Here is a 17151-nt window from a genome sequence, read left to right on the forward strand (position 1 = left end):
CTCCTCCGATCCCTGAGGTCCTGCCAGAGGCGGTCACGCACACGAGCCACCCGAGAGGGCGAGGCAGGGGGGCTGGGATCTTCTCCAGCAGGAGGCAGGGGCGCTGGTGCAGGTGGCAGGGGCACAGTTTCCTCATCAGACTCAACTTCCTCTGAAGGGTCCCCAGCACCCATGACAAATAGCTTTTAGCATATTTATGCTTTTTGGGAGATTGCACTTTTTTAATTCAGCGGCTCCCAATCTTGTTGGCACCAGGGACCGGTTTCATGGAAGATGGTTTTTCCATGGACCAGTGGTGGTGGTGGTGATGCTGGGCTTTTTGCCACCCCAGTCCATGCCCCCCTATGGGAATCTTTTAATGAAGGGTAGGCCTCTTCTACCCACCTGGGACCCAGGCAGATGAAAGAGGTGGTGCTTTGGAGCAAGACCACACTGCCTCTTATGTCCCCCGGGTCTCGGGCAGGTGAAAGGGGCAGTGCAACACCTCTGTCTCACTTCATGATCCAGTTGCTAACAGGCCACAGGCCGGTACTGGTCCACGGCCCAGTGGTTGTGGACCCCTGTTTTAATTGACTGTGGTTTCAACATTTCTGTATAGCAAGGCTGTTAACATCTTGGAAGTCATTGATTCCAAGGGTTGCCACAAGTTGGAAGATACTTGATGCTGCATCACACACACACACACAATGTTGTGCATTGCTTACTGCCAAAGAGCAGGTAGACATTGTGCCTTCATGGAAGAACCTGTGGAGAAGGTCCCGGTTCAGTCTCTGACTTCTCTGTTTAACTAGCATCAAGTTTAAGAGCTGGGGAAAGTCTCACACTAAGAGAGTAGGCGCTGATGGGTTAGATAAAGATATGTATATTTTTCTCCTTCTCCCAAAAGACTAGCACTCAAGGGCATCCAATTAAATTGATGGGCAGTTGGTTCAGGACAGACAGAAGGAAATAGTCCTTTACGCAGAGAGTGGTGAGAATGTGGGATTTGTGTCAAGCATGGTAAAATTCCATTGATAATTGATTGTTATAGGGTCCTCCCTAACCCTGGTCTGTGAAGTATCAGGGAGGACCAAGCCTTGCTAGTTTTGTTATTCCTTCCCTTTCCCCTTCCGGCTTTATTGCTTGCAAAGTAGAAGTAGAGAGAAACGAAACTATTTTGAGAAGAAGTAATCAGCACCTTCCCATACACTCCTCTTAGGGAGTATGACACATCTGGGGAAAGCAAGGACAGAGTCCTGATAACGCCATGAGAATGTAGATATTTATGATAGTTTATGTGTGAGAGATATCCCTCGCCCCACCCTTTGGAAGTATTGTATCAATGTATTGGCAGCATCACTCTCAAGAACCTGTTACACAGAAAGTATCGGATTATCAATAAACGTAGTCTTTGTAACAACTTTGACTCGTCATTGAACCCGCATGCTTGACAATTTGTTGCCAGAGGATGTAGCGATGGCCACAGGAATAAGCAGCTTCAAAAGGCGATTCGACCGATTCATGGAGGATAAGTCAATCAGTGACCACTAACCATCATGACTGAGGGGAACCTCCATGTTCAGAGCCTCTGAATCTTGGAGCCAGGAGGCAACATCAGGGGAAGGACTCAGCCTCTGCCCTTTTGTTGGCAGTCTAGAACTGGTTGGACACAAAAAGAACATAAGGACATAAGAGAAGCCATGCTGGATCAGTCCCATCTAGTCCAACACTCTGTGTCACACAGTGGCCAAAAAACCCAGGTGCCTTCAGGAGGTCCATCAGTGGGGCCAGGACACTAGAAGTCCTCACACTGTTGCCCCTCCCAAGCACCAAGAATACAGAGCATCACTTGCCCCAGACAGAGAGTTCCAACAATATGCTGTGGCTAATAGCCACTGATGGACCTCTGCTCCAGATGTTTATCCAATCCCCTCTTGAAGCTGGCTATGCCTGTAGCTGCCACCGCTTCCTGTGGCGGTGAATTCCTGTGGCATTCACCTCCTGTGTCAGTGAACTGTCTGAGACAGGATTCTGGATGCTCATTTGATGTTCTTATAGACCTATGATTTGACTTATTAGAAGGCAGCTTTGTGTGTTCAGAGAAGGGCCCAGTGGTAGATCATCAGCCTCAAAGGCAGAATGCCCCAAGGCCAACTGTCAGCTCCTCTGGCCCAAGGATCTCAGGTGCTGAGAAAGGATTTTCTTTTTCAGGACCTTGGAGAGCTGCCTCCAGCTGAGAAGATGCTATTTCTTTGATTGGATTTGTATTCCGCCCTCCCCGCTGAAGCAGGCTCAGGGCGGCTCACAACAGTAAAAACATGTACAAATACCAAACATCAATTAAAACCTTACATGACATAACAATTCAAACATTTTAAAAACAATTTGGTGCTAATAAAACATTCCAGTCGTTTCAGTTCAGTCTTCTTGAGTATCCTCATATGTGGCTATCGATTAAAAGCAAGTCGAAATAGAGCTGTCTTGCAAGCCTTGCAGAACTGGGCAAAGTCCCGCAAGGCTCTTGCTTCTTCCGGAAGTTGGTTCCACCAACAGGGGGCCACTACAGAGAAGGCTCTCTCTCGAGTGATCTTCAGTCTTGCCTCCCTCGGTCCAGGGATTGATAACAGGTTCCGTGTCCCTGATCTGAGTACCCTCTGGGGAACATATGGGAAGAGACGGTCCCTAAGGTAGACAGGTCCTCGGCCATATAGGGCTTTAGAGGTAATAACCAGCACCTTGCAGCAAATCCGGTACACTATCGGCAGCCAGTGCAGTTCCCGCAGGCCAGGCTGTATGTGCTTCCGCATGGGGAGCCCCAACAACAGCCTAGCCGCTGCATTCTGCACCAGCTGCAGTCTCCAAATTTGAGACAAGGGCAGCCCCATGTAGAGGGCATTACAGTAATCCAATCTCGAGGTGACCGTAGCATAGATCACAGTTGCCAGGTCGCCGCAGTCGAGGAAAGGGACCGACTGCCTTGCCTGCCTAAGATGGGGAAAAGGCAGATTTGGCAGTGGCTGCTATCTGGGCCTCCATTGTCAATGAAGGTTCCAGTAGCACCCCCAAGCTTCTGATCTTGGGCGCCATTGCAAGAGGCGCACCATGAAAAGCTGGCAGGGGGATTCCCCTTCCCGGGCTGCCGCGGCTCAGGCCAAGGACCTGTGTCTTTGTCGGATTCAGCTTCAGTCAGGGCGGCTCACAACAGTAAAAAGTTGTACAAATGCCTGGGCAAAGTTCCCCAAATAAAAAAAATAAAATTGGCAGGGTTATCAACTGGGACGGGAAATAGATTACCCACTGAGGGAACAGCGGGAAAGTTTCGTTGCCAACTTACCTGGGCAAAGGGCAATGTTGCAGAACTTGGTTTGCTTCTCGGGTCCTTCGCATGGGTGGCCGCCAAACTGAGGGGGCTTGCAAGTTCGGGTGCGATCCCTGTACCCTCGCCCGCACGTGGACGAGCAGAGGCTCCAAGGGGACCACTCGTCCCACGTCCCGTGGACTGAAACCAAAGAACAGAAAGTCACCACCTTTCCAGATGCTGGCACGACTGTTCCCGTCCTGCCTTCTCTTGAATAGGAGGGGGCTGAGAGAAACGGTCACAGTCTAATCATAACAGCCACCAGTTACGATAGGGACAAAACACTGGTTTCTGAATTGACCACCATGGAAACAGGCTTGCTAACATCACTCCCTTCCTGCACTTAGACACACAGACATATAACCACCCAAACATACAGGTCTTACAGAATAGCGGTAATATTAAGGGGTGTTTAGTTTCACAAGACAATGGGGTTGCTGAGGTCAGGGGAGCGAATATTTTATGTCAACAATGCAGAGTTGCTCTGCTTGATTTCGACAGGTTTACATTGGAAGATCTCTGCAACGAACTGAACAATATCAAAATATGGGAACGTTACTTCTTGTTAATTTGGAAGGTCCATTGTAGTTTTCCTCTCTCTTTCTCTCTCTCTCTGGGTCAAACTATACACAATCCTGGAGGTCCACCAATGATTCAAAAGTTGACTGTACAGAGAGAGGGTACTTGGATCAAGGACACAGCTGTGTGGAGGATAGGTATATCCCCAATCTGAATTCTCATCCTGGTTGTTTTTACCTCAGCAAGATTAAGACCGGTACCCCTAGAGATACCTGTCCACCTTCACAGCTGTTTTTAAGGGTGAAAAAAAAACCCCACTGGAAATTCCAGATTCCGTTATCACAGGCAATTTGATGCCACATCAATAAGGCATCGATGAAATTTGCTTTTCAGAAAAAAAAAGATGATAGCTGAGATGGATTGTTATTCTTTTAATCTGTTAAAAACAATTTTCACTATTTTGCATACTAATTCACTGCCCGCTCTCTGGATGTAGGCCTGCCAATTCTGCCCCATTCTATCGCCTGACAAAGCGGCCTTGGCACACGAAAGCTCGCATCTTTAATAAAACTTTGCCAGTGCGACTGGACTCCAAATCTTTGTTCTATTGCTTCAGACCAACATGGCTGCCCATCTGGACACATCTGGAAAGACACTGAGGTCAACTAGTCCCAGCGTTTAGTATTTAGACACCAGGACTTGGGAAACTGACCTGGCTAGCCCGCTGTTCTCAGAAGGCTAGATACGAGTGATATATTAAAGACACATTTCACAAATTAAATTACATGCCATGCAGACAGCAATATCCAAATCAAATATAGCCAAACACAGTACAGACAAAATTAATCCTGGTAGGGATTTTCTCCCCCCCTTTTGGGACAATTTTCATCAGTAATTAGTGGTAGTCAGTGAGCAATATATATATATATATATATATATATATATATATATATATATATATTTGGGGGAGGTACATGAAAATCCCATGATCCCCAGTATAGGGTGGGGTCTTTTGTGTGTGTGTGTGTTTAAGGGCACCTTCTGTTTTCACCTCTAAAAAAACCAGGTTGAATCACAACATCTGCTTATAGAGAATCGGTGGGGCGAATCCAACAACACCCAGCCCCAATGCAGCCAGGGTGGTGATTTTGCCCCCTGTCTTTCATAGAGGGAACTGCCAATGCTAGGAAAACAGAAACGGTTGGATGCCTCGACTTCACAGAAGCAGGGCTTCTTTTTTTTATAGCAGGAACTCCTTTGCATATGAGGCCACACCCCCTGATGTAACCAATCCTCCTGGAGCTGGCAGTAGGCCCTGTAAGAAGAGCCCTGTACGCTCCTGGAGGATTGGCTACTTCAGGGGGGTGTCGCCTAATATTCAAAGGAGTTCCTGCTACAAAAAAAAAAAGCCTTTCACAAAAGTGCAGAAAAGGCACAAAGCATGTCATTGGCAGAACCCAGCTTGCTAAGAATCTCAGCTTTCATTTTTTTTTTTTTAAAGCAAGTTTCAAGTCCTCGTGTTGGGAAGAGACAGGTTGAGGCCTCATTTGCCGAATTAAAGCAAAACAAAACATACAAAACTTCCAGCAGGGAAGCAAGGGGTGTGTATCTCAGTTTCCAGTGGAGCCCCTTGTATCACAGAAGAGCCCAACGACAGCTAAGAGTTCTCCTTATTTTCTTCACCAGTTTTCTTTGATGGGCCTCCTAGGGAACAAGGCTCTGATTTAAGATTCCCTCCCCTCTGACTTGATTTATTTACATAAAATATTTGTATGCCATCTTTTCAATCAATCAAGCGGAACAATTACTGTTTGAGTTAAGCATAAACGGCTTTCAGGACACTCGTGTTCAAAAGAACCCATTTGAGATTTTCCATTTATGATGCTCAGGGTGTGCTTTCAAGAGTCAAAGCTGCCTTCATTGGATATTTGGCATCAGACAAAAGGGGCTTGGATTCTCAAAATTCTCTGAAAATTTTTGCCTGTCTATAAAGGGCTGCTGTACTCAAATCCAGCTCTTTCACCACAGACCATCATGGCTACCCTCTAAAACGATGACCGATTTTGCACTCACCTTACGCCGCTCTCACGTTTGTCTTCTCAGCGTGGCTTCCTTCCGATTTCCCACTATCTGCCCCAGGGCTGCAGCAAGTGTCGGCGTTTTTGCGCAGCAAACGGAAACCTCTAAAAACCAGTTTCTGTTTGCTGCACGAAAATGGTGACGCTTGCTGCAGCCCCGGGGCAGATAGTGGGAAATCGGAAGAAAGGCGTGCGGAGAAGACGAATGTGAGAGTCACATAAGGTGAGTGCAAAATCAGTCTGTGTCTACATCCACACACACTAAAAACACACACACCTTCAATTCACTTTCATTCCACTTTGCAACTGGATTTTACAGTCTGAAACAGCAAAATCCGCTTGCAAGCAGTTGCCGAAGTGGATTGAAACTGCATTATTTAGCGTGTGTGAAAATACCCTCTCCATGTTCAAAAAGTGGCCCATAAATAGATCATTTCCAGCAGCAGAAGAACCCAGTAGATCAAGAGGAACTACACTGATGGATTGAATGCCTGCAGGAGTGATCCTTTTTTTATTCAGTGATCGGGTGATCCTTTTTTTATTCAGAATCGGGTCTACCTGTTCTGTAGAGTTTAATACAAAGTGACCAAAACCAATCTCACTGTGTACAATATATAATAATCAACTCCTATTCCAATAAGAGGATGCTGGAAGACAGGAGGGCCTGGCGTGACTTTGTCCATGGGGTGTTGGATTCGACTGTGCGACTGAACAGCAACAAATTCCAATAAATATATGAATAAACAGTTTATCAATTCTTTTGTCTCTTGTGTATTATTATATAATAATATCACCTGCACAGAATACACAATTCTAATCACTCGTACAAAATTCATTAATAACAATAATATCCATCTATTCAAAATATGTTGCAATGGTCCAATATTCACAGCTAGCCTTGACACACAGCATCAAAATTTATGCTTTACAGTATCAGTGCAACACAGAACTTTCATCCCAGTGTTAGCTGGGTTCACCGGATTCTCAAAACATCAGATTAATTATTAAGACATATTCCCCAGAGAAAGACTCAAAATGGACGATATAGTTAAATAAAATCTGTCGAGAGGAATGCAAAACTGGGATGAAAGTTCTGTGTTGCATTGATATTGTGATATAATGAAGAAGAAAAAGAAGAAGACTGCAGATTTATACCCTGCCCTTCTCTCTGAATCAAAAACTCAGAGCGGCTTACAATCCCCCTGTGTCTTTTCCCCCCACAACAGACACCCTGTGAGGTTGGTGGGGCTGAGAGAGTTCTTACAGAAGCTGCCCTTTCAAGGACAACCTCTGCCAGAGCTATGGCTGACCCAAGGCCATTCCAGCAGCTGTAAGTGGAGAAGTGGGGAATCAAACCCAGTTCTCCCAGATAAGAGTCCACACACTTAACCACTACACCAAACTGGCTCTCCAAGATGATGATGATGATAATATTAGGATAAGAGCTGTAGAGATTTTAAAGTCTCAAAGTGGCTTACAATCTCCTTTACCTCCCCCCCACATACACAACAGACATCCTATGAGGTAGGTGGGGCTGAGAGAGAGCTCTCCCAGAAGCTGCCCTTTCAAGGACAACTCCTACGAGAGCTATGGCTAATGCAAGGCCATTCCAGCAGCTGCGAGTGGAGGAGTGGGGAATCAAACCCCGTTCTCCCAGATAAGAGTCTACGCACTTAACCACAACACCAAACTGGCTCTCACAAGAGACAAAAGAATTGATAAGCCAGTTATTTACATATTTAGTGGAACAGGAGTTGATTATTATATATTTGTACATGGTGAGGTTGTTTTTGGTCACTGTATCAGTTCACCCCCTGGTTCCTGTCCTTCTGTAGAGTTCTGAAGCAGAGGTCGTGCAGTGGTGGTTTGAAGGGATCGGGAGGAAAAGGGGGAGGAAGAGATCGTCACCTGGACAGACGGCGGAATTGTTGCATTGCCGCTGCTCCCGGAGGGGCCCGCTGCACTGCGTGCTGTAGGAATACGAGACACAGAATCTTGTCCTAGTCTGCCAGCCCTCCCCGCAGGTGGTCGAACACACGCTCCAAGGGGACCACTCCTCAGCAGCCGGATCACCTGTCGGGGTTCAGAACGGACGAAGCTGCCTTACGCCGAGCCTGCGGAACCTCCTGAGACCAGCAGACCCCTGAGCAGCCTTCTGAAGTCTCCGGCCCGGATCCCGGGGAGCCCAACGCACTGAGACCGCGTGAGGCGGAACTGGTGTGGATTGAACCCGGGCCTTTCTCTGTGCCCTTGCAAAGCGTGAGTTTGGAGACTGAGCCGCGGCCTCCCTCTGGGAGCGGAGAGCGTAATCGATGCTTTTAAAACCGTGTTGCCCTTTCGGTGACTTTCATGCCTTTCTTTGCCACCACTGCCACCCCCTGGTCCTCGAACTGCATATTCAACTGAGTGCCTGGACTCTTTTTTTCTGGACAAAATTAGATCCATACCTAATGCGGTCCAAATTACATGCCACTTATATGCTAAAAAGCCAAATTACATACCAGTTAAATGCTAAAGACCTAGGCATTGCCAGCTGTGGATTTTTTTTTTTTTTTTGCCTGGCCTTGGGAATAATTAGCATGAAAAGGATTTGTTTTTATTGCATTTTGACTCCACCCTTCCTCCAGGAAGTTGAAGGCGATGTGTATGAAGCTGCACCCGGAGGCTGCAGCTGGTGCAGAACGCAGAGGCGAGGCTGTTATTAGGGCTCCTGAAGTGGGAGCACATACAGCTGGGGCTGCGTGAACTGCACTGGCTGCCAGTTGTATACTGGGTTCGTTACAAAGTGCTGGTCATCACCCTTAAAGCCCTATATGGTTGAGGACCTGCCTACCTGAAGGACCGTCTCTCCCCATATGAACCCCAGAGAGCACTGAAGTCAGTGGGGAAGAACCAACTGACTATCCCCAGGCCGAAGGAGGCAAAATTAAAAAACACTCACACACGGGCCTTCTCCATCGCAGCTCCACACCTATGGAACCAGCTCCCGGAAGAAGTGCGGGCCCTGCAGAGCCTTGAACAGTTCCGCAGGGCCTGCAAGACCATCCTTTTTAGGATGGCCTTTACCTAACCGAACAACTGTTGGATTCGCCTCAAGTGACTCCGCCATAATATTTACATCTAACAGAATAGCACCGGAAATGTTAATTTTAAAATTGGAATGTTTTTAGGTGAAGGTATTTTTAAAATTCGTTGTATAATTTACTGTATGGGTTAAGATGTTGTTAGCCGCCCTGAGCCTGTTCCAGCGGGGAGGGCAGGATATAAATAAAATATTATTATTATTATTATTATTATTACTACTACTACTACTACTACTACTACTACTATTATTATTATTATTATTATTATTATTATTATTATTATTATTATTATTATTATTATTATTATTATTATTATTATTATTATTATTATTATTATTATATCGCCTTCTTCCTGGGTTTTAACATCACAACAACCCTGCAAGGGAGGTGAGGCTAGAAGAAAAGCAACCTGCAGTGACTTAGACCTCCTCCCTCTAATGTAGCACTCTGCCCATGACAGCACGTCCTTTTTAAGTCTCTCCGACTCTCACCCTACAAAGGTCCTATCTGGCCAAACTTACTTAACATAAGAGTCATGTAGAATAAATGTCAGACATCTGTGAGTCACAAGACAGGTAGGAAGGGTTGTACGAAAGGTGGAAAGAAAGCAACTTTAACTTTAAATGCCTTCTCCAAGCTGCCAGATGGCTTGGCTTGGAAAAGTGATTTAAAGAGACAAATGCCTTTGTCAAGCTGGCCGAAGGGGTGGGGTGGGGGGCTTTGAGAGCCACACAATGTGTGTGAAAGAGCCACATGTGGCTCCCGAGCCAGAGTTTGGCCACCCCTGTTTTGGTGCATCATGGAAACCCATGTAAGAGAAGTGGCTTATGAGTGCTTACTTTTTACTGGATCCTGTCAGGAATGCGATGCTTTCTTCTTTATTTATTCATTAATTGAATGATTTCTATCTTCAACTTCACTCTAAGAACTCCAAGTCACTCTACCATGAATCCCCTTCTCTGGCCTCGGGCCGGTCACTCTCTCTGTGTTTAACCTACATTGCAGGGTTGTTGTGAGCATAAAAAAAGAAGGGAAGCAACCACGTAGGCTAACTCGACCTTGTGGGAGGGACGTTGGAATACGTGTATGCAGGGGTGGGATTCTAGTAGGAGCCCCTTTGCATATTAGGCCACACACCCTGATGTAGCCGATCCTTTTTTGGAAGCTCTTGAAGGATTGGCTACATCAAGGAGGTGCGGCCTAATCTGCAAAGGAACTCCTGCTAGAATCCCACCCCTGCGTGTGTGTCGGATAGACGGACACAATTTCATTCCACCCACCCAGCCTGCTCAGCTATGCCCACCCAAAGTTCCCATATTGTGGATTTTTTTTTCAAGAGCATCGTCTTCTTTATTGATCCAGAATAAAATAAATACATTAGCTACTGTGGCTGTAGTATGATATGTATATGAGGGTGGGGAGGGAGGTGTTAAAGGAAAATATTAAAAAGTCAAGCCATTCATTTAAGGAGTTTTCATATGCAGGAAAAGTTTTAAAAAGTGTGTTCTTCAAGTAGGGGGCGGGGGGGCGGGGTAGAGAATTTGGGATCCCCACCTTCCCTGTACTTCCCCTTCCTGGATTCTCTAATCTCTCAGAGGTTCAGCAGGTTAATATCCTCTGTCTTCTTCCTTTTTAAAATTGATTCTTAGCTGCCCTCAACAGTCCTTCAAGCGTTCTCAACAGGTTCTCCATCTTGCAGCTTGCGTAGTCCTCATCAGGCTTTTTAAAAAGGTCTTTCCTTTTTTTCTCCCTCAATAGTTCACAAAATTATGTTTTTTCTACATATGTAAAATCCCTCAAGGATGTCGGAAACTCTCTCTCACCCTTGGGTGGGCCCGTATTGAATTTTCAAAATCCAAAGGGGACCGGATAGTTTTCAAATAGATGTGACAGTGGATGTCTATGCTAAAATGCACATAGACACAAAATGCACACCGAGACAACTTACGAGGACATCACGGGTTCTCTGTTAATTGATTGGAATCACACACAGAAATAGGGCTGCTAGCAGGGGGGAGTGGCTAGCATCTTAACAACGATGGCACTGTTCACAGTAGCGCACAAAAGACAAGTAAAGAAACAGACACACACACCAATAGCGTTCTTCCACTTACAGAGCTATAACGAAGATTTGAGAAACATGAAAACTGATTAAGTGATTAAAAAGCAGTCGATCTTTCTTGTTACGTGCAAAGGCCTGGTTTTTTTCACCCTGAACAGCTTTTCCGTGTACAAACCCCTCCCCCCCCCCCCAACATGCCTTGTACATTATTTACAAACCATATACTTTGTCTGGCAATACATGAAACGGCTCTTTTTTCCAAGGAAAACTGCAGCTGGCTTAATTCGGCATGGGACATCCCAATTCTCTAGCCTGCCTCCAAGCTTCACACAATAAATGTCGCTAAAAGGAAATCTAAATCCATTACTTGCAAGCAGATACTTAGTCGAATGCAGGGGGGTGGGGATTCTAGCAGGAGCTCTATTGCATATTAGGCCACACACCCCTGATGTAGCCAATCCTCCAAGAGCTTACAAGGCTCTTTTCGGTAAGCTCTTGGAGGATTGGCTACATTGGGTGTGTGTGGCCTAATATGCAAAAGAGCTCCTGCTAGAATTCTACCCTTGGTCGAATGTGTAGGACACGTTTCCTCAAAAAATCCACAGCAGTAGCAGTTTAACTGATTAATATTGGGCCTAACCATGTCTGGGCGGGACCTGGAGATCTCGCAGAACGGTAGCGGCTCTCCGGACGGCTCTCCCCTAATGTCTCCTGGCTCCACCCCCAAAGTCTCCTGGCTCCATCCCCAAAGTCCCCAGATATTTCTTGAATTGGACTTGGCAACCCTAGGGCACCATGAGATGCCCCCTCTCCCCATGGCCGCTGCTCTCCCCTCCCCGTGGCCGCTCACCTCCATTCACCTCCCAGTGCCCGCCCCGCCGCCATTCGCCTCCCAGCACCCTGTCAGGGTGGAAAATAGGTTGCCCAATCCCCAGGTAGGCCATAGAAGTAAAGCATCTGGTTGAAAGTATCAGTCTGAACTGGCTCTAGCTCCTCTATGAAAAATGGACACACTTAAGTGTCTTGTAGTGGTAAGTTTTCCACTGAAATATAAGCCTTCGGATTTTTATTTCCATTCAGCTGTGTGCTATCTTGTGCTGTCATCATCTTGGTGTCTTCCAGACTGAGAGCAAAGATGTGATAAGGAGAGTTATGAACATCGGTCAGTACTAGCAGCTGTTACTCCTGGAAAAACACAGCAAGGCATTACTCCCGAGGAAGTCTACTGATGAAATGGGCCTCTATCTGGGCGCTCATAGACCTTTTTTTGCAATACGGAAATGTTAATATTGGACCTCTAGTATAACGTGAAGGATGCCTAATTTGCAATAGGAAACATACGAATGGATGTTTAAATTGGATTTTCATTATGACCTGAAGTTTGTAAAATTCAAAACGTTGAGCATTAAAATATATGAAAGTTTTTGAATGGCTATTATATTCCTTGTTTGCCATCACTGTAGTTGTTTAACTTCTATTGCCTATCCCATTTACTGTGATCCCTTTTTTTTTTGTTACAATCCCCAGGTAGAGGCAGGGGATTCTCTGGTTTGGAGACCTTCTCCCCACTTTAGGTTCATCAGAAAGCAGGAAATGTCTCCCGAGCACTCCATTATACCCTGATGGGGGTTCACTAAGTGCCACCAACACACAATATTATAGGTTTTTAAAGGAGAAAAAAAGGCAGGCAAAATATCTGTCATTTTTCCCCCTACAAAGCCCAACAGAAGAAGACTGCAGATTTATACCCTGCCCTTCTCTCTGAATCAGAAACTCAGGGTGGCTTACAATCTCCTATATCTCCTCCCCCCACAACAGACACCCTGTGAGGTGGGTGGGGCTGAGAGGGCTCTCACAGCAGCTGCCCTTTCAAGGACAACCTCTGCCAGAGCTATGGCTGACCCAAGGCCATTCCAGCAGCTGCAAGTGGAGGAGTGGGGAATCAAACCCGGTTCTCCCAGATAAGAGTCCGCACACTTCACCGCTACACCAAACTCAGAGTGGTGGCATCCATTTTTACTAGTCAGTCATGAAGGATGAAGAGCCCCATGGTGCAGAGTGTTAAAGCTGCAGTACTGCAGTCCTAAGCTCTGCTCACGACCCGAGTTCGATCCCAGCGAAAGCTGGTTCAGGTAACCGGCTCCAGGTCAACTCAGCCTTCCATCCTTCCAAGGTCGGTAAAATGAGTACCCAGCTTGCTGGGGGGAAAGTGTAAAAGACTGGGGAAGGCAATGTCAAACCACCCTGTAAAACGTCAGCCGTGAAAATGTTGTGAAAACAACCTCACCCCAGAAGTTGGAAACGACTGGTGCTTGCACAGGGGACCTTTCCTTTTCCATGAAGGATAAAAGGATTTTCCCCATCCCTACATAGCTCTAACCAAAACCACTGCTCCACTAGGGTTGCCAATCCCCAGGTGGGGGCAGGGGATCTCCCGGTTTGGAGACCCTCCCCCCGCTTCAGGGTCATCAGAAAGCGGGGGGAGGGGAGGGAAATGTCTGCTGGGAACTCTTGTTATTCCCTATGGAGATGTATTCCCATAGGAAATAATGGAGAATGGATCCACGGGTTTCTGGGGCTCTGGGGGGGGGCTGTTTTTTTGAAGTAGAGGCCCCAAATTTGCAGCGTAGCATCTGGTGCTTCTCCCCAAAATACCCTCCAAGTTTCAAAAAGATTGGACCAGGGGGTCCAATTCTATGTGCCCCAAAAGAAGGTGCCTCTATCCTTCATTATTTCCTATGGAAGGAAGGCATTGAAAAGGTGTTCAGTCCCTTTAAATGTGATGGCCAGAACTCCCTTTGGAGTTCAATTATGCTTGTCACAGCCTTGATCTTGGCTCCACCCCTACTGCCTCCTGGCTCCACCCCCAATGTCTCCTGGCTCCACCCGCAAAGTCCCCAGATATTTCTTGAATTGGACTCGCGCCAACCCTACGCTCCACTCAGCTGTATTTCATATTTTTAAACGGAGATCCACAATCGCTGCGGTGCCTAGTTCGATCCCGGCTGAAGAAGAACTGAACACAGGTGCTGAATACGGTAACTGCCATTTTTCCTTTCTGCCCCGTACCCACATGGGAAGAAAAAAATCAGACAGCCTCTTACCTATTTGAGGCGCAGGGTACCCATATTGCTGTAATTCGTCCCCGTCGTCCCGCTTTCGGTTATCGGTGGACCTCAGCGATTGGCTCCGGGAATTATAATGTGCATTAGCTAGGGAGAAAAAAAAAACGTGGGGAGGCAGGTTGAATAAGGCAACCGTTTATTCCGCAAGGTCTTTAAAAACAAGACCAAACCAATGCAAAAGAAAGCACAGCGACGTTACAAGAGAACGAAGGAAGGCGAAGCACAGCGGCCCCTTTAAGACCAACAAAGTTTCATTCAGTGCAGGAGCGTGTGCGAGGACACTGTTGCGCGCACAGTGGAAGATATAATGGCGTCTGACGCAGTGTGCCTGCACGGCAGGGGGGGTTGTAGAAACAAGCCCAGCAGAGACTCATTTGCATATTACGCCACACCCCCTGACGCCAAGCCAGCTGGAACTGACGCACAGGCAAGCTTATACTCGGAATTAAAACTTTGTTGGTCTTAAAGGGGCCACTGGACTCAAACTTTATTCTATTGCTCCAGACCCAGAGCATTTTTTTTAACAGCAGGAATCCCTAGCCACGCCCCCCTGATGTAGCCAATCCCCCAAGAGCGTACGGGGCTCTTAGTACAGGGCCTATTGCAAGCTCCAGGAGGATTGGCTACAACAGGGGGTGTGGGCTAATATGCAAAAGAGTTCCTACTACAGAAAAAGCCCCGTTCAGACCGACGTGGCTGCCCACCTGATTGCAAGAGGACGGTTTGGCAAACCAGAGAATGCATACAACGTGACAAGCAGCGACGTCCAGCGCTACACGGATCATTCCCCGCTCATTAACCCATGAGATTCACTGCTGCAAGAAGACTACAAGCATAGAAAGTTCGAAGAAGAAGTTGTAGAAACATACACTGCCCCCCAAGCACCAAGAATACAGATCGTACAGGTTCCAGAAAGTAAAAGGCTTTAACAGTGAACACGGACGCCTTGAAATGAATCCAGGACCTAACGGCACAGCAGGTTTCACGAACTTTGGTTTTTCATCTAAGCTTCTCCATAAGCCATCAGGCGTCAGATGCCCCATTTTGTTTTTTTGTTTTTTTAAAAAAACTTGGCCTACGTCACCTTTTTTACAAACTGTGCTCTGGGAAATTCTGGTGTTTCCAAGTTACATGTGTCAATGCCGGAGCATTTTTGGTAGTAAAAGCCCAGCAAGAACACATTTGAATATTAGACCACACCCCCTGATACCACCATCGTTCCACCCTGGGCTTTCTTGTAGGGAAAGCCCTGCAGGAACGTATTTGCATATTAGGTCACACCCCCAACATCATCATTGTTCCACGTAGGGCTTTTTTTTGGTAGAAAACCCCCAGCAAGAGCTCATTTGAATATTAGGCCACACCCTCTGATGTCACCATTGTTTCACACAGTTTTTTTTTCATAGAAGAAGTCCAGCAGGAACTCATTGGCATATTAGCCACACCCCCAACATCATCATTGTTCCACATAGGGCTTTTTGGGGTAGAAAACCCCCTGCAAGAGCTCATTTGAAGATTAGGCCACACCCCTTGGTGTCACCATTGTTTCACACAGGTTTTGTCATAGAAAAAGCCCAGCAGGAACTCATTGGCATATTAGCCACACCCCCTGACATCACCATGGTTTCACACAGGGCTTTTTTTTGTAGAAAAAGCCCGGCAGAAACTTATTTGCATATAAGGCCACACCCCCTGACATCAGCCCAGCCGGAACTGAGTTCCTGTGCATTCCTGCTCAAAAAAAAAAAAGAAAGAAAGAAAGGAGGGGGGGAAGCACAAACCACCGGGATGATGTATTAGATGTATTAGAAGAGGGGTCTTCAATGTGGTGCCCATGCTGCCAAAAAATGTCAGAGGTGGTTTTGGGGTGTCCAGAATTCAGTTTGTTAATAGACAAACAACACAGCACAAGCACTTTATTGGACTGGACAAATTTATTGGACTGGACATGTTTCGATATATAGCAATTCATTGTAATTTGTGCATTGACTGATTATTACTGCTTTGTACTGCGTGAATACCTTCCAATAAATAATGAGAATTTGTTAGTTATTTGACCACGGTTTATTTTTGGATATGAACCTAGGCGTTCTGTGGTTCTCTTTCTTACTGTTGAACACCTAGAAATTGGCAACCCTACCTGCGTCTTCCTCATTAGATTTTTCAAACTCCTGGTGTGATGCATAAAGCCTCATATCTGATGGGGTTTGAATTCTGTCCATACATTTGTGAAGTGCAAGTGCAAAGTAATGCACATTGGGGCCAAGAATCCCAGCTACAAATACAAGTTGATGGGGTGTGAACTGGCAGAGACTGACCAAGAGAGAGATCTTGGGGTCGTGGTAGAGAACTCACTGAAAATGTCAAGACAGTTTGCGTTTGCAATAAAAAAGGCCAACGCCATGCTGGGAATTATTAGGAAGGGAATTGAAAACAAATCAGCCAGTATCATAATGCCCCTGTATAAATCGACGGTGCGGTCTCATTTGGAGTACTGTGTGCAGTTCTGGTCACCGCACCTAAAAAAAGATATTATAGCATTGGAGAAAATCCAGAAAAGGGCAACTAGAATGATTAAGGGGCTGGAACACTTTCCCTATGAAGAAAGGTTGAAACGCTTGGGACTCTTTAGCTTGGAGAAACGTCGACTGCGGGGTGACATGATAGAGGTTTACAAGATAATGCATGGGATGTAGAAAGCAGAGAAAGAAGTACTTTTCTCCCTTTTTCACAATACAAGAACTCGTGGGCATTCGATGAAATTGCTGAGCAGACAGGTTAAAACGGATAAAAGGAAGTACTTCTCCACGCAAAGGGTGATTAACATGTGGAATTCACTGCCACAGGAGGTGGTGGCGGCCAGAAGTATAGCCACCTTCAAGAGGGGTTTAGATAAAAATATGGCGCAGAGGTCCATCAGTGGCTATTAGCCACAGTGTGTGTGTGT

At 46.3% G+C, this 17151-nt stretch overlaps 1 protein-coding gene across 1 annotated transcript in view; it reads right to left on the reverse strand.

Annotated features, from left to right (window-relative positions):
• Positions 1-17151, reverse strand: part of LOC132574833 (adhesion G protein-coupled receptor B1-like) — a 249685-nt gene that overhangs the window by 118755 nt on the left and 113779 nt on the right. Inside the window, exons 3-5 of the mRNA XM_060243064.1 lie at positions 14184-14291; positions 7843-8007; positions 3314-3478 (exon numbers count right to left, since the gene is read on the reverse strand). Coding sequence (XP_060099047.1) covers positions 3314-3478; positions 7843-8007; positions 14184-14291 — 438 coding nt within the window. The remainder of the gene's footprint in view (positions 1-3313; positions 3479-7842; positions 8008-14183; positions 14292-17151) is intronic.

This window comes from Heteronotia binoei, chromosome 7 (genome assembly GCF_032191835.1).
Source record: "Heteronotia binoei isolate CCM8104 ecotype False Entrance Well chromosome 7, APGP_CSIRO_Hbin_v1, whole genome shotgun sequence".
Lineage (NCBI taxonomy): Eukaryota > Metazoa > Chordata > Lepidosauria > Squamata > Gekkonidae > Heteronotia > Heteronotia binoei.